Source organism: Pelodiscus sinensis, chromosome 3 (assembly GCF_052426305.1).
Source record: "Pelodiscus sinensis isolate ZL-2025 chromosome 3, ASM5242630v1, whole genome shotgun sequence".
Classification (NCBI taxonomy): domain Eukaryota; kingdom Metazoa; phylum Chordata; order Testudines; family Trionychidae; genus Pelodiscus; species Pelodiscus sinensis.
The window spans coordinates 25,017,220-25,035,701 of NC_143054.1; the positions used below are offsets into that span (position 1 = coordinate 25,017,220).

General features: G+C 40.9%; 1 protein-coding gene across 5 annotated transcripts in view; it reads left to right on the top strand.

The window, feature by feature from the left end:
• Positions 1–18,482, top strand: part of NBAS (NBAS subunit of NRZ tethering complex) — a 341,233-nt gene that overhangs the window by 128,537 nt on the left and 194,214 nt on the right. For all 5 annotated transcript variants that reach the window (XM_075923472.2, XM_075923475.2, XM_075923474.2 and 2 more), the window contains 3 exons: positions 9,253–9,366; positions 11,815–11,972; positions 17,204–17,305. In XM_075923472.2, coding sequence (XP_075779587.2) covers positions 9,253–9,366; positions 11,815–11,972; positions 17,204–17,305 — 374 coding nt within the window. The remainder of the gene's footprint in view (positions 1–9,252; positions 9,367–11,814; positions 11,973–17,203; positions 17,306–18,482) is intronic.

Below are 18,482 nucleotides of genomic sequence, written 5' to 3' on the forward strand. Positions count from 1 at the left end.
AGGGCAGGGCTGAGCAAAATATGGCCTGGGGCCTTGATCTGGCCCTCCAAGCCACCAGATCCAGCATGAGAACTACCCTGCCGGCTCCCTTAGACACACAGCTGCCAGCAGTTTAAAGCTGTGTTTCTCTGTTCTGCAGGAAGAGGGGAAATCTTCATGTGATCTCCCCATCTCCAGCCCGATGCTCAGCTCCTATCGTCCAGAAACAACCAGCCAATAAAAACTGACCTCAGACAATCTCTCAGCTCTTATTGGCTGGAAACAGCCAGCCAATCAGAGCTGAAAGATTGTCCTGGGAGACGGGGGGAAAGCCTCTTCCTACTCCCCCCCACCAGGAGCTGCAAGCCATGTGGAGAGAACAGCTTGTATTTTCAAGCAGTCTGGGGCTGCAGCAGGCAGGGAGCCCAGCCTGCCTTGGAGATGCTGCAGGCTGGGAGATTCTTAGGTAAGCATCTCTGGCACCCCTGCCCCTCTTACACCCCAACTCTCTCCCTCAGGTCACTTTCCAAACCCTCTGCATCCCCTTACCCCAGGTCATAATCCCTTCCTTCACCCAAACACCCTCTCAGACCCCCAACTGTCTCCTGAACCCCGTTCCCTTACCCCATGTGCCCTTCTGCACCCAGCTTCCATCCTGGACCCTGTACTCCCTCCACAGAAAAGTGCAGTCCTTGACCACTTACCAAAATCTTGGAGTGGCCCCCCCACCAAAAATTATTGCTTATCCCTGCTCAGTGGCGACTTAGAATGTTTTTTCCTGTAGAATCAAATGTTAGTATTAAAATTCCAATTTTTTAAACCTTATCAAGTATGCTAGTTTGATTTATCAAACAGTCCTGTTCATGTAATTTGATTTATCAAACAGTCTTGTTCATGTAAGAGAAGAAAAGTTGTGTTTCACATAAACTTCAGTGCAATATATATGTATATAGTTTATTTAGCATATTTTTATGCTGAAGGTTACATATTTGGGCTGAAAGCTTATTTAAGGTTTTGAATATCTTGCAGGTTTGGACTTTGTCAAGGCTTTTTCCCCACTCTGGCACGATAAATGCAGAAGTGGGGGACTGCACAAATTAATAAAAAAGAAAGAGAAAGAACTTTTATTATCACCACTATACTCCTGTTACAAGCATAATGAGTAGATGGAAAAGTCACCAATTAATATACTTATGCGGGAACCCTCCATGGGCCAAGAGCTTAGTTACAAAGTAGAGGAAAACCCATTTTTAAATGCACAGACATCAGATTCCCAAACCATAAAACATTAAAACCTAACAGATTTACATAAAACTTTACCCTACTTGCAGATAGTAAAGAGTTTTTTCTTGGAGAGAGAGAGAGACATGTTTGTCTCCCTCAGTATTTGGAGAGAAACTGCCCAGAGACAAAGGAGTGGAAAAACCTAAACATTCCTTTGTCCCAATTCGAAATTCTTATCTGCATTTTTATTGGCTGACTGCTACCTGTCTTAGGTACAGTTAATCCCTTAATCCCCAGGCTGCTGCCTAACTCTCCTGGTCATGACAGACTTGCAATACAATAGCTCTTCCATATTGAATTTTCTGCTATTGCAGAAAAGGAAGGCAAGTGAATTGGGCATGTTCCTCCACATCCATCTGCTGAAGTGTGTTCAACACCTAAATTATGTGTAATGCTATTAATATCTAGTATTTATATATGACTCTTTTCTACCATAGCTCAATATAACTGCTGTTAGTGGTATTTTGGAGGCATTCCTACAGATTGTACGATTAGGACTGTCTCAAAGTTTTGGGTGTTGGTTGGGGAAACTAGCCTTTCTGTGTGTGTCTCTTGTACGTCTTAGGCTCATTTTTTGAGGAGTACAGGAGCTGCCGAAAAAGCTCCCCGTTGTCAGCAGAGCCGCGGCTACACTTTACTTTCACTTTTGACACTGAGCATGATCGGCACAGTGTTGGAACGTGAGCATGCAAATGAAGCCCGGGATTTTTAAATCCCGGGCTCATTTGCACTTCCAAAGTGCTTGATTTGCATTCCTCTCTCGGCAGAGGGATGCAGTCTAGACGTAGCCTTACTTCCCACCATCTAGACCAAATCTCCGGCTTGCTTTTTTATATATGTGTTACCTCTTGCATATTGTTTATGCTAAATTCTTGTTTCATTTCTTTTAATGTTTACAAGCATATTGGTGTGCATAAAACATATTTGCCCTAGACTTGGGATGTGAGGAGTGTGATCAGGATGTATTCTGATGTGGCTTACATAGTCTCATGAATCTTGTTGTCTTCATCGCCTTTTGAAAGAATAAATGAAAATAAAATACTATGTTTTACCACAATGAGTAGTCCTGTGGCACCATAGAAACGAACAAAATATGAGCTTTTGTGGATAGACCCCACTCCTTCAGAAGCTGGAGTGGCAGTGCATCAGTCATGAAGCATGAGAATCTGATGGCACCAACCTCATTATCTTATTAAATGCTCCTTCTGTCCCTTTCTGTTGTACTTGTAAACAGTTATAATGTAAAATAATTTCTTGAATATTGACAAATGCAATAAGGAGCATGGTATTAAGGAAGAGATTGTGGGCCACTGAGAGTTATGGATGGTTGAGTGGGAGTGTACTTCCTAAGGGAGGTAGAGAAGGAGTAATAGTACTGTCCTGCCTATTCAGTTTGCTTAGCAATAATGTCATATAATGATAAGTTAGGGTCATATAAATATATATAATAAAATAATTTGATACATATGACTCATGAATATAAATAAGTAATAACCATTCCCTAGCTCATTCCAGTAAATAATGTGTAGATAAAATTAAATAACTCGCTCACTCTCAAGGCAGTGTTTCGGCACATTTTTTAAAGGAATCTCAATTAAACTGAATAGGCTGAAAAGTGCGTTGTCTTATGTTTGAGCTCCTTGTGTTGCCCTTCGTTCTTCCAGAGGTGATGGTGGTCAGGCTAATTATGTTCCTTTTTTTTTTTTGTCTAATTGGTAACCTGAATGATAAAGAGGAAGGAGAACCAACCAAAGGAATTTAGATAAAGATTAAAAATATATAGTGGAGATTTCAGCCAATAGTGGGATTCTTTGTGCAATAAAAATTGTTTTCCTAGCACAGCAGGCAGCTTTTTTTCAGAAATAAAATCTCAGATATAATGGTAATAGTCACTCCCAAGATAAATATGGAATTTCATGGAAATTAGTGTGTTTCAAGAGGCTATCTCATTGAGCAAAACATAGTGTTTTAACGGGTGCTAATATTTTTGTGGTCTCTAGGCTAAATAAATATAAAGAATTGTGTGTTCCGATGTTGTCAGCAATAGTGCCACTTAATAATAACAACAAAACACTTCAAAGTAATGGAGTAATTATTTTATGCATAAAATCACTCTGCATATAACTTTATATTTGTACTGCCTGTGGAAGCTTATAGCATGCCAGACTGTCAGGTCTTACTGCAATAAAGGCTTTCCTGTAAGCCTTTAGTTTGTTTTTGTACTGAATGCATACCTTGCCTACAATTAATGCCATAATTATTAATGCATATTCATTCCTATTCCTTATGAGAGTTGGGATTTGGTCATGTATGATCTAAAACATGAGACTTGCTTGTAAAAAAAATGGCTTAATATCTTTTCTTTCTTGAGGAGCTACCTCATTAGAAAGGAGCATTAGTTGCAAACAAACAAATTCAACAACCTTGAACAGGCTTTATTGCTCTGTTTAGCAATAGACAATGTTCCATGTTAGCAGTTCTGAACTATTTTGGGGCATTACATTTAGAGCTTAAATATCAGTGCTGTTTCAAATGGCTTTATTATGCTATTTATATCTTTAAACTCTCAGCTGTTGGAATTAGAAAATTTACAAATTAAGATCTGAATGACTCTCAAAGAATAGGCTATTTGCAGGATTATATAAATTACCACAGCATGTCAGACCCCTAATCCATCTGGTCTTGAACAGGAACCAGTGCAAAATGCTTTGGACCAAGGTACAAGAAAATAGTCCAGATTAAAAAAAAAAAAAACAATCTGCTCCCCCTCTCCCCAGCTAAGGTCCATCCTAATCCCTAATAACTAGACATTAGTGTAAATTTTAAATCTTGATACTTGAAGTTATTTTGTATCCATTGAGAATTTTTGTTAATCTTCTTTTTTGTAATTGGATATTATCCATAAAATAAATACGACTTTTTGTAAAAAAAAAAAAAAACTTGTTAAATTCTTCTTGACCTTTATCATCATGTGGTGGTGAGTTCCACAGTCTTATTACACAGTGTTTGTGTTTAAATCTGCCATTCATTAACTTTGACATGCCTAGATATGGCAGCATTGACTTGAATGAAAGTTGTATGTCCTTGGATAGGGCTCTGTATCACTTTTTCAGAATAAGCTGAACGCACTTTTGCACTGTTCAGTTTATATAACTTTTACATTATGAAGATTTTTTGTTCATGATCATAACAGCCCTAAAGCAACTGAAATTTACTCTTCATCCAGCACCTCACACCAAGTTTAAAGTCAGTCGATTGTTATGATCACATTAATAAACTCTTGCAAATCAGGAATTGAAATGGAAATACTGATTCAGCCTTAAATATAGTGTGTACATAGAGACTCTGATGTCCTTTAACAGTCCGTATCTGCTATATATTTTAGAGAGTTTGTCTGTCTGATCAACAACTCCTAAAAGGTAAGAGCTAGGAACACCAAATTTGATATACAGCTTCCTTTTATCATAACTTGAAGCAATGTATGGAGTTTTGTTATGCCAAGAAAACAGGATGCGCCTAGAATGGGATTGCTTCTCATAAAACCAAACAGAAAAGGGACAGAATCACAAAATCAAGTACAGTCCTCAAAACTGACATAACTCAGCAAAATTTGAAAGAAACTGAACCAGAACTGAAAACAAGCTGATGTGCCTTGGTACACTACTCCAGTAAGAAGGAGCCAACCGGCTGGGGCGCCCTGCTGCTCAGAATTCCAGCTCAGAAATTTCACCACCATAGGACCTAACCACATCAGCCATCCCACCAGGGGCTCGTTCATCTGCATACTCACTAATGTGATATATACCAGCAGTGCTCATCTGTCATGTACACTGGACAAGCTGGACTGTCTCTGTGCCAAAGAATAAATGGACAGAAATCAGTTATCAAGAAGAGCAACATACAAAAACCAGAAGGAGAGCACTTTAACCTCCATGGACACACAGTAGCACACTTGAAAGTTGCCATATTGAGCAAAAATACCCTTCAAAACCTGACTGTATTTATGATGTTTGCCATAAGATAAGATGCATGATATTCTTTAAGAATTCTGTAAATACGTAGTAGAGTGACTCTTAGTAGTCACAAAATCAAAGCATACAAGTCCTTAGAACATAAGAACGGCCGTACTGGGTCAGACCAAAGGTCCATCTAGCCCAGTATCCTGTCTACCGACAGTGGCCAGCACCAGGTGCCCCAGAGAGGGTGGACCGAAGACAATGATCAAGCGATTTGTCTCCTGCCATCCCTCTCCAGCCTCTGACAGACAGAGGCCAAGGACACCATTTTATCCCCTGGCTAATAGCCTTTTATGGACCTAACCTCCATGAAATTATCTAGTTTCTCTTTAAACTCTATTATAGTCCTAGCCTTCACAGCCTCCTCTGGCAAGGAGTTCCACAGGTTGACTACACGCTGTGTGAAGAAGAACTTTCTTTTATTAGTTTTAAACCTGCTCCCCATTAATTTCATTTGGTATCCTCTAGTTCTTCTATTTAGGGAACTAATAAATAACTTTTCTTTATCGGCCCTCTCCACACCACTCATGATTTTATATACCTCTATCATATCTGCCCTCAGTCTCCTCTTTTCTAAACTGAAAAGTCCTAGTCGCTTTAACCTCTCCTCATATGGGACCCGATCCAAACCCCTAATCATTTTAGTTGCCCTTTTCTGAACTCTTTCCAAGGCCAAAATATCTTTTTTGAGGTGAGGAGACCACATCTGTACACAGTATTCAAGATGTGGGCGTACCATAGTTTTCTACAGAGGCAGTAAGATATTCTGGGTCTTATTTTCTATCCCTTTCCTAATAATTCCTAGCATCCTATTTTCCTCTTTGGACCGCTGCTGCACATTGTGTGGAAGTTTTCAGAGAACTCCAAGATCTCTTTCCTGATTTGTCATAGCCAAATTAGCCCCCATCATACTGTACGTATAGTTGGGGTTATTTTTCCCGATGTGCATTACTTTACACTTATCCACATTAAATTTCATTTGCCATTTTGTTGCCCAATCACTCAGTTTGGTGAGATCTTCTTGGAGTCCCTCACAGTCTGCTTCTGTCTTGACTATCCTAAACAGTTTGGTATCATCTGCAAACTTTACTACCTCACTGCTTACCCCTTTCTCCACATCATTTATGAATAAGTTGAAAAGGATTGGTCCCAGGACTGACCCTTGGGGGCACACCACTAGTTACCCCTCTCCAATCTGAAAATTTACCATTTATTCCTACCCTTTGTTTCCTGTCTTTTAACTAGTTCTCAATCCAAGAAAGGACCTTCCCTCTTATCCCATGGCCATGTAATTTACACAAGAGCCTTTGGTGAGGGACCTTGTCAAAGGCTTTCTGAAAATCCAAGTATACTATATCTCCTGGATCCCCCTTGTCCGCATGTTTGTTAACCCCTTCGAAGAACTCTAATAGATTAGTAAGACAGGATTTTCCTTTACAGAAACCATGTTGACTTTTGTCCAACAAATTATGTTCTTCTACATGCTTCACTATTTTATTCTTTACTATTGTTTCGACTAATTTGCCCGATACTGAAGTTAGACTTACCGATCTGTAATTGCCAGGATCGCCTCTACAGCCCTTTTTAAATATTGGTGTGACGTTGGCTACCTTCTACTCATTAGGTACGGAAGCCGATTTTAAGGATAGGTTACAAACCACAGATAATAGCTCAGCCATTTCCCATTTGAGTTCTTTTAGAACCCTTGGATGAATGCCATCCGGACCCGGAGATTTGTTAACATTAAGTTTTTCTATTTGTTCCAAAACCTCCTCTAATGACACTTTAATCCGGGACAGTTCCTCAGATTCATCACCCACAAAGGACGGTGCAGATTCAGGAATCTCCCAAACGTCCTCAGCCGTGAAGAGTGAAGCAAAGAAATCATGTAGTTTTTCCGCAATGGCTTTATTGTCCTTGATTGCTCCTTTTATAGCTCGATCATCTAGGGGACCCACAGGTTTTTTAGCAGGCTTCCTGCTAGGGAGTAGTCCTGTGGTGGTTTCTAAACACATGGGCCGTGTCTACACTGCACCCCTTTTCCAGAAAAGGGATGCAGATTAGACACATCAGAATATCAAAATCCGTGGGGGATTTAAATATCCCCCGCGGCATTTGCATTTACATGGCTGCCGCTTTTTTCCGGCTTGGGGAATACTTTCAAGTAGGAATAAGAGATCCTCCGAAAAAGGGCTTATTTTCCGGAGAATCATGTTTAGACGGGCGCTTTTCTCTGGCTTATCCCCAAGCCGGAAAAAAGCGGCAGCCATGTAAATGCAAATGCCGCGGGGGATATTTAAATCCCCTGCGGATTTTGCTATTCCGATGTGTCTGATCTGCATCCCTTTTCCGGAAAAGGGGTGCAGTGTAGACACAGCCCTGCTGTATATACAGACAGTGCCGTAGAAATAATTGTAGTACAGCACTTCCAGTTCCTGATTTTAAAATGTCTTTGCTATTCAATCTGCTGGATGTCTACAGCACTAGCAGATAGGAATAATACAGTAAAATATTTGAATAAATTAAGTCACTTAGTCTATGATGGCATTTATCTTACCAAAGGTTTTAAAGAAAAATCTTTAATACCTCATGCCATTATTGCAAGGGATGAGGGTCTAGACGTTAAAAGACATTTCTTTAAGACTTGATACAAAGCAGTGGCAGTGATTTCCAGGTCTAAGTGGAAGAATAAGAGAAAATACTGGAAATCTCTAGGGAGTAAAATTTTAAGTGGCTACACTGAGTCAGCAAAAGCCACATGAAAAATGTTCTAGTTTGGCATTGCAGAAGGTTTGCTAGTCATATTTTTGTTGTTACCCTTTGTTATAACAAGTGTGCATCAAGATAATGGGAGTTTAAATCAGAGGCACATTGATATACGATACAAAGAATTGTAAGATAAGAGAGAATGGTGCTAACAGTGCATTTGCACTCTTGTAAGACACACAGAGGGAGAGATTCTTGCTTTAAAATAAATTGTCGTAAATTGGGAAAAAATCTCTAATCCATATGACCACTTAAGATCAATTAAGAGAAGAACAGCTCCAATTGTTCTCCTACTGATTTTAAACAATAATAAATTTCAATTGACTAGTGATCAAAGCGATTTCTGAGTAATAGGCACAGATCCATTTCCTGCACTTAGGTTATTCCTTCTTTTTGTGTGCTGCTGAGATGGAATCTCCCTGTTTAGGTATAATATATTAGAAAGGTGTCAATGGCATGGGGCAGGCACTGGATTTCTGGCAGTTATCTAGAAACATTTAATCTCTAGGATGCTGGTTCAAATTTATCCTAGTTAAAAATGACCAAAAGTTGTTTCCATTTGATTACTGGGCAGTAGCCTGGATGAGAGGAGTTTTGTAGCAGTCCAGCTCCCAATGGGCAAAAGATCATATCACAAAAAACATGATGGTAAATAATTGTTAACACCGTATGACAGTTTTTCTTAGTGGAGAGGTTAAGGAATGAACAAGTGAGGAGGCCAAGCTAACATTGAAGCATGCAGCAGCTCCAATTAAAAATAAATCCATATCTAGAGACTTAATTGGTGATCATTTTGATAATTGGAGCATAATTTTTAAACCCCCTGTTTGAAGATCTTGGGCAACATATAAAATGGTAATTAACTAGATTGTATTTATTTTTTCAAAAAAGTGTTTTTCTCTTTATACATAATGCATACTGACGTGAGTTCCTCTAGCAAAATATATATATATATATATATATAAATATATATATATATATATATACAGGGTTTGAGCAGACTGCTGCCAATTTCAGTAATTGAATACACAATGTCTTGGAAGAGATAGATGCATATTATAGCATCCAAACCACCAATTGGTGTGTTGTGAAAGAAAATGGCTTTCTTTCAAAATATGCAGAAATATTCCTGTGAAATACTGTGTTAATACTTAATTTACTATTGACTTTTGAAATAATTGGTATAACTTTTTTGCTCTACTTACAGGAGATGACCAGACAGAGAGAAAAGGCCAGGTTTTGATCCTTTTAGTGGAACAAGCTCTCCATTTCCAGGACTACAAAGCTGCTAGTATGCACTGCCAAGAGCTTATGGCGACAGGTGAAGTTAACCCCTAATGAAAAAGTCCTCTCATGAATTTTCTGACATTATATAAAATGTGTTATCCCAGACTAACTTAATTGGTAAATCAATAACATTTTGTTTGTAGAAATTAGAATATAGTTTTTTAGAATACAGAAAGTGTAGAATGCCATGTTGCCTACATAAATCACATGGACTACAAAACATTTAAGTCACCTGAAAGAATGCAGGTTTTCAGTTAGATTAATTCTGTGTGATCTGTCTCCAGAAATTATGTATTTTAATTCAGATATCCTTTATTTTCATGGCAGTGTCTCATAAATCTGTCCCAGCTGGATTTGGTTTTAATTGTTTCCACAGTGGTTTATTTCCAAATTATTCCTATGGAGGGAGGAGAGAAGAAAATGTTGGGTTTTTTTAATTTATCTTATATGAATCCCCATGTGTGATAAATTAGAAATGTTGTTAATTAATGCATATTCATTGAAATACTATTAAAATAGAAAGACCCCTATAGATCCTAGTGGTAAGTTCATTCATTTACATTTTGTGAAGACCTAGTAGGGCCATTCATTTTAAAATAATTTTGCATGTAAATTCTTCAACATAACACAAGCACATTACTTCATGAAGCTATGCTAGGATCTGGTTTCAACCTAAAAAAGTTAAATCAATTTAGAAGCTTCACAGTATAATGAAAGGCCTATATAACTTATTAAACCATTAAGTTATACAAGTAATGAAATAGTGAGGAATGAAGTTACTGGTTATAAAGTTGTTAGGGGTACTGTTATATTATTCTGAGAATGTTTTTCATCCCTTTACATAAGGCTAGGGACTATATTCAAAAGAGGTTCCTTATACAATGTGTGGACATAATTAGATACTGAGAAAAGGATTTACAGAAGCCAGCACTCTGAACAGGGAGCTATCCTTCACCCTGAATTTGGTGGAGTTAGATTCTGAACTACAGGCTGGCGGATGATGATTCCCTCTGCTCAGGATTCATAGTTGTGAACCTTTTTAGGTGCCTAATTCGGGTCAGCCCTTTCTCAAGAAAGGTGGTGGGTCTCTTCCTTAAATTATACCGAACAGCCCAGTGATTAGACCACTCCCTGGAGGCCTGGGAGAGCTGGGATCACATTTCTGCTCTGCTGGATTCAGAGCAAGGTCTTCTACCCATATGACTCACCTCTCATGTGAGTATCCTAACCACCAGGCTGTGGTGTGTTTTAGAATGTGTCCCTCAATCTCTCCTGCTCCACTTTGTGTGAAATACTTAAATATTAGTTCCGTCCGAGGGTGAGTGTTACTCATAGGCCAGTTGTTAGTGTGCTTGCCTGTTAGTTGTAAGCGCTGGAATCAAAACACTGCTCTGAATTGAGTAGAATAGGGATTTGAATCCAGATCTCCAACATTGAAAGTGAGAGTTTAAGCTACTAGACAATTGTGCATAAGACATGTACCTCTTCCTGCGTCCTTTGCGAGGGTTAGGCCTGCTGAGATGAGAGACAGCAGAGTACCTTGTTTGTGAAACCCACTGGACTTAGGTGTGAACTAAGGCCTTAGTAGTTTGGTGGCATCTGGACTTACACGGCATTGCTCATGCCCACTTATGGAGATTTAGTTATCTGGGGATTTTATACACCTGCAGAGTTAGGCTTCAACTGAGCGGGAATTTTATGAATATCTTTGGTGCCAAAAGTGCAAGTTAGGTGTTTCAGTCACTTTTATTAATCGGGCCGTAGGTACTCTAGTAATAGATACTGTTCTTACTTCTTCAACAAACACACACACAAACTGTGAAACTAAGAGCTCAGTCCTTTTGTCCCTGGGTTAGGTTCAGTTACATGTGCCTTTTTGTATTTGAATGCTTTTCCATGATTTAGACTACCCCTGTCAGTTATATACAGGGAAAGTCCAAAGATTGGGCCAAAGGGTTTGTAACATGATGTTAATCTGTGGCAGCTCCAAATATTACTAATATTAAGTAAAGTATGTGTGTGTGAAGGTGGAAGGGGTTGGCATGTCCTCTTACCCCTCCTACAATATAAAAAGTGGTTCCCAGCTATTTGTGCTTTTTGTGCGCATTTGCAAACATTTACGCCATTGTCTGTATTACATGTTTCTTGTTTGATCTGGGGCCATTCGACTCTTAGTCACCAGAGGAGATTGTGTATATTTTAGAGAAGTGTGGTTCCTCTTTTGTTCCCATCACCCACATCCAATCCGTAGGATAGCTAATAGAAATGATGAGACTTTGTTTCTCCTTGTCTGTCCAAATCCCATTTTAATTCTTGCAAGTTTAATATGGCTTATGAGTGGAGGAAGGTGTAAATGGAGATTCAGGCATGGAATTACAGAACATAATCTGCTCCTCTGTTTCTCTTCTTTTTCCAACACCCGCACAATTAAACTATTAATTATATGCGACTATGCTTGGCAATATTTTTGTTCCCTTTGCAGGCTATTCTAAAAGCTGGGAGGTATGCAGCCAATTAGGGCAATCAGAAGGCTACCAAGACTTGGGTGCTCGGCGGGAGCTCACTGCCTTTGCTCTGACACATTGCCCTCCAAGTTCCATAGAGTCACTGCTGGCAGCAAGCAGTTCTTTGCAGACTCAGGTAAGATGCATTTCTGTAAAAATTTCCTAATGTAAACTGAATAGTTGTTTTCTGAAACAGGAAGTAACTGTTTTGTGTGTTTTCCCCTAAGAGCCTGACAATCTGTTTTATCTATTTTTCTGTATTTTTTTACCTTCCCTTCTGAATAGTTAAATATTGTTTTATAATACGTTTTCTGTCATCAGTAAGCTTGCTGTTTCTTTTCTGTTATATTAGTACTACTGGATAGGTGCTAAAGCCTCAGAGGGTTTCTAAAATGAAGTACAGTCTGTCATATTGTAGACAGACCATTCTGTTCCAGCTCTGTAATACTTACTGTCCAATTAACCATTTGATTGGGATGTACAATGTGTATGTAATTTTGCTTTGAATTCTTGAGTGTCTATAAGGATTTTGTACATTAGACACAGTGTTATTTGTACACAGTCTATTTATGCGTCCACTGCCTGTCCCAAGTTTTCTACATGTTCTGCCAAACGGAGAGTGAAATCCTGGCTCGGTTGAAATAAATGACACAATTTCCATCGACTTCAGTGAGACCACGATTTCACCTATAAATATGTGTGTGTCTGTCCGTCTCTCCCTCTGTGAGTTAGGGAAGTTAGTGTAAAGTCACTTAAACCATTAACCAATAAGCCCAGTCTTACCGGTTAATCCAAATGACTACATACACACCCCCACCCCTTGCTGCATCTGTAGGAGGCAGCAGTGTGGGATGGCCAGAGGGTTCCCTGGAAATGGAGCTGTCAGTGCACTGGCTACTGGCCCTGTCCCTGATAAAAATTGTTGCGGTTGCACGATTACTGAAATAAACGTTAAATAAACGTTTGTTCAAGAACTCCTCCTAAATGGTAAGAACTAGGACCTCCACATTTGATATGCAACTTCCTCTTATCATAACTTAAAGAAAGGTAAGGGTTTGTCTGTGCCAGGACAATGGGCTGTACCTGGAATTTGATTGTTTCTCATAAAATGGAAAGGGAGGAGTCTGGTAGGAAAGGATTGGGATCAGGACAGATATAACCCCACTGGGCCAGCATGGGCTGGGGTGGAGAAATGGACAGCTACGTACTATATATTTCAGAGTGATAGAGTGTGTGTGTGTGTGTGTGTGTGTGTGTGTGTGTGTGTCCGTCCCCCAACTGGGAAAACTGTACCCCTCCATCCACTGTGCCCACTTCAGCTGCAGCACCATGGTGCTTGTCACTTGGCTCCAAGCTGCTGCAGTGAGAGAATGCTGGAGTTGTCTTCTCTCTCCAGAGCAGCCTGTATATTGAACCCCTCATTCCCAGCGCCACCCCAGAACAATGATTTAAACGAAGGGAAAACAAAACTTACTTGAATTAAGAACCTGAGCAATGCCAGGTAAATCATCTAGTTATTATTAATGAGGATTTAGGGCCCAGTCATGCTATTAGCTCTCCATAGAATCAGGGCCCTAAAAATCAAATTCCTTATGCATATATAATTTGTAATAATCAGATTTCTCATTATATGTACTTGAGAAGGCTACTAATATATGTATTTGAGAAGATGAGAATAAATGCTATCATGTAAGACAAAAAACTACATTTCCATTGTGTTTGATCCTGTTTTTGCCCATGTGCTCAGTTTTTCTAAATTGCTTTGCATAGGGTGCATTAAGGGAAATTTAATTTGTGCTCTGAAATGTCATTCTGTAAAAATTACGTTGTATGAGTTTATTCTTCTTTGAGTGATTGCTCATGTCCATTCCATGTAGGTATGTGCGCACTGCGTGCACACATCATTGGAAGTTTTTCCTTTTACAGTATCTGTTGGGTTAGCAGGAAAGGCCCCTGAAGTAGCACCAGTATATTGGCTGACATTTACCCCTGCTGGCCCTCTACCCGCTCACTTCCTTCTTACCAGTGACTGTCATCGTAACACATTATGCTCTTGCTCTGCAAGCTCCGCTTAGCAGTTCTAACCTGTTTTTGTATTTTTAGTGAGTGTGTTTTTCTAGTTGTTACTCTTATCTTGTTGTAAATCGTTAAGTTACTTCGGTGCTGGGCTCGCTTCGTGTCCCCAGTGTGTGATGGGGCATGCTCATGCCCCAAGGCTTCAAGCCCTGCATGAAGTGCCAGAAGCCTGTGCCCTATGGTGACCCCCCACAAAGCCTTCTTCAAGTGCCTTGGAGAAGCCCATCTGTCCAAGTCGTCTAAGATCTGCAGGGGCTTCAAGCTGCATACCAAGCGGGAAAAAGTCGCATTTGAAGATCATTCTCGGGGAGGCAGCTCTTCATCTAGCACCGGCATCAGATCCAGCACCAGTCACCCAGAGTGCACCGGTTTCGGTGCACGAGGCACTTAGCCACTCACGAGCTGCTATGGGAAAAACTTTCGTTCTCATGTTGAGGAGTTCATGTCAATGATGTGCGGACCCAAAATCTGTGGATATGGAAGGAACTCTCCCTGCTTATCAATGTCAGGGAGTTGCTGTCTGTCTGTCTTGCGTGTCAAGTTTTTCTCCCCGACTCGGGCAGGATGCGTCTCATCCTGTTCGACAACACGACTGTGTTTTCCTATATAAACAAGCAGGTTGGGGCTCATTCCCCTCCTCTGTGCTGGGAAGCCCTGTGGATCTGGGAGCTGTGTGTTGGGGTGGGTAATCACCCAATTGCCTCCTACCTTCCTGGGACTCAGAACACTCTGATGGACCAGCTGAGCAGGTCCTTCACTAGCCACAAGTGGTTTTTTGAGAGGCGGGATATGTGGCCCTCCAAGTCTTCCATATGTGGAAGTTTCCCTTCCTGAACCTGTTTGTGATCCATCAGTACAGGAAGGGACTGGGTCGCCAGTCCCTGGGAGATGCACTCCTTATCCTCTGGTCTGCTTTCTGCATTCCCCTGTTCCTGCTGGTATGCAAGGTGCTCCTGAGGGTCAGGAGTTCAGGGCTTCCCTCATTCTCATATTGCCAGGGTGGCCCATATAGTGCTAGCTCACGTCCCTGCTGAGCCTCTCCTGCAAGAGACCAATACCTTCCCACTGTATCCAGATGTCATAATGCAGGACTACGGCAGGTTTCGCTATCTGAACCCGTGGTCTTTACACATAACGGCCTGGAAGCTCCATGACTGATAGCAGCAGAGTTGCAGTGCTTGGAGTGGGTGCAGGAGGTCCTGAGTAAGAAGCTGTTTACTAGGTCAACCTACGTGGCTGAATTTAAGTGTTTCTATATCTGGGCTACCCAGAAGGGAATTTCTATGGATTCTCAGGTCCTGCTGGTCCTGGATTATTTCCTGGATATCAGGGTCCAAGGGCTATCCTTCTTGTCAATTAGGGTATACCTAGCAGCTATTGCCACTTTTCACCTGGGCTCCCAGGGAAAGAAGCTCTTTGCGGACTCCATGGTCCATTGATTCCTGAAGGGGTTGGACAGACTTTACCTGCATGTCCGACAACCTGTTCCTCAGTGGGACCTTAACCTGGTTATGACCAGTCTCACCCCCCTTTTCCTTTAAGCCTCTGGCACCATGTTTGCTGCTCCAGTTCTGAAACGTGTTGTTCTTAGTGGCTATCTCATCGGCCAGGCGTGTGTCAGAGTTAAGGGCCCTTACCTCTGACCCCCCCTTTACACAGTCTTCTTTGAGGACAAAGTTTAGGCTATGCCCTCACCCCACTTCCCTGCCGAAGGCGGTGTCTCAGTTTCATGTCTCTCAAGAGTTTTTTCTCCCAGTTTTTTACCTCAAACCGCATGCCTCTGGTAAAGAACAGGCTTTACATACTCTAGATGTTAGGAGACAACTGGCCTTTTATTTAGACAGGACAAAGCCCTTTCACAGGTCCCCACAGTTTGTGGCAATTCTGGAGAGGCTCAAGGACCAGCTGATCTCTGCTCAGAGGATTTCTTCATGAATATCCTGCATCAAAGAGTGTTATGATATGGCTGGGGTTCCAGCCCCACCTCTCTCAGTCCACTCCACTGTGGCACAGGCCTCCACTACAGCTTTTGTGGCTCAGGTCCCTATTCTGGATATCTGTAGGCCTGCCATGTGGTCTTCAATCCACACCTTTACCAACCACTTCACGCTGGCTCACCAGACTACAGAGGATGTTAGGTCTGTTAGGTCTTGGATGTTAGGTCTTGGTAGGTCTGTTATCCACTTAGTAGAAGATCAGAACTCTGACCCCACCACCTGAGGTTTCTACTTTGGAGTCACCTACATGGAATGAACATGAGCAATCACTTGAAGAAAAAACGGTTACTTACTTCTCATAACTGTTGTTTTTTGAGATGTGTTGCTCATGTCCATTCCAAATCCCACCCTGCTTCTCTTCTTCGGAGTAGTCCAGTAAGATGGAACTGAGGGGGTGGAGAGCCATCAGGGGTATATAATAGCCGATATAGAGCGCTACTCCAGGGGGCTCCCCTGCTGGCCCAATGGATACAGCTAAGGGAAAAACTTCCAATGATGCATGCATGTGCACCTAGATGGAATGGACATGAGCAACACATCTCGAAGAACAACAGTTACGAGAGGTAAGTAACTGTTTTTTTCATTTCTCCCCATTCTATACTGCCTCGTAGTCAGCAGAGCAGCTCAAACTCGAGCCCCCATATTCTAAAACCAGAGGGAAAGCCAGCAGGACATTGTCTGTGAGGACTGGAACTTGTTTCCCTTTGGGGATTGAACCAATCAAATTGGTAACCAGGAACAGTGCAAAAATAGGTGTTGGATAGGGCTTTTGGAGTGTGCTGTGCTTCCCAAAATGATGAAGAAATGGAAAAGAGATTTTTTTGTAGGTGGCTTACTGGCTGGCAGAGTTCCTATTTGAATGATCATTTCCATGTAGCAGACTATTTTTTTTAATTATTAATTGCTCTGTGTCATTTTATTATAGTAATCTAATATAATATGTGTCATTTTATTATAGTAATCTAAATTAATTAAACACAGTAATTTATTAATAGTAATGAATAATGAGCTCCACAGTTCCACTCAGAATTGTGATGTTGCAGTACAAACACACAGGATAGTGTAGTTTTTGCTCTTAAGAGCTAAGAATTATAGAACAACATGTACAGTACTGAGGGAAAGTGGTTTTGTGTAGACACTTATATAATTTGTATCAGTAGTTCAGCAGGGTTGAACCGTGATTCTCCTGCAAGTTTTACCATCTGACGTCCTTGCTTTCTTATGACACTAGGTAGCTTGTATGATTGTGCATTATTGCATGATAGCAGAAATAAGGTGTACCCATTCTTTTCAGATTCTGTATCAAGCAGTGAATTACCAGTTACGTCCCTCAGAAGGGGGGGAAAATACAAATGTCTCAGGAACTTCTTCGCTGATCACTAAGGAGACTCCTCAGGTAAGTTTTAAAGCAAGACTGTAAAATGGCCACCATTACATTCTTTTTTATTCTGTATATAAGGAGAAACAGATTTCAAAGATTTCAACTACAGGTTGGACCTTCCATGGCCAGCACCCCGGGGACCTGCCTGGTCTTGGATGAGGGATATTACTGGGCCAGGGAAGGTCATTTATGGACCCCTACCCTCTGGCCCACTTGACCCGGCTCCCTGGCCTCTCGGCCAGCTCCCCACCTCCTACTGACCCTGCTGGGTAGCCACCACTGCCATAGCTCCCAGCCCCACCAGGCAACCACACGCCATGGCCCAGCAACCCACTGGACAGCCCTGCTGCCATACGCTGGGTGGCCCGCAGGAGTCCTTTGTGCTGGCACTGCACTGGGATCCTCCGGTCTTGCAACATCCGTGCTGGACCATAGATGTTGCTAGACCAGAGAATTCCAGTTAAAAGAGTTTCAACCTGTAGTACAGGATAGCAAACTTGAAGTATTTCCCTGCTTTATATTTTGTGCTTAGCACTAGCAAATAACCTAAGGAAATAAACAAATAGATAAAATATTAATAAGTTTTCTTTGTAATATACACTCCAAATGTAGTCTGGGGCATCTTTGTCCACTGGGGTCTCAGCATTGTAAACAAAATAATTGAGAACATAAATCAATACAAAGTCAGGAAAAGTGGAAAATAAGACAAAAAACCTAACATAAAATACAAAAATAACTATTAATGTTGATGTTAGCCTTATAGTATGGCACAGAACAGCACTGAAAAATAAATTATATAACATATTTGAATTTATCTTTTTATCTATCTGCATATTATTCCCTTTTTTTCTTTCCCAAATCCTAATTGCTTACACATTTTATATTTACATACTTTTACAGGTTTGTTTTTTTGAGGCTTAAGAAACCATTATTTAGTCTGATTTCATGCTTACTTCTGCCTATAGAATTCAATCAAGCCTTGCATATACTAACCCCATAACATCTACATGTTGAGTCACTCTAGTCCAGTACACTCTGGTCTGGCAAAATCCATGGTCCAGCATGATTTGAATTAGCCAGATGTCCACTTACAATGAGTGTGGCCAAGTTTCCTATAACATTTGTTTACAACTACTGGTCCTGGCTTTCAGTATTCAGTACTGTTATTTATCTCTGCTTTATTCCTAGATGC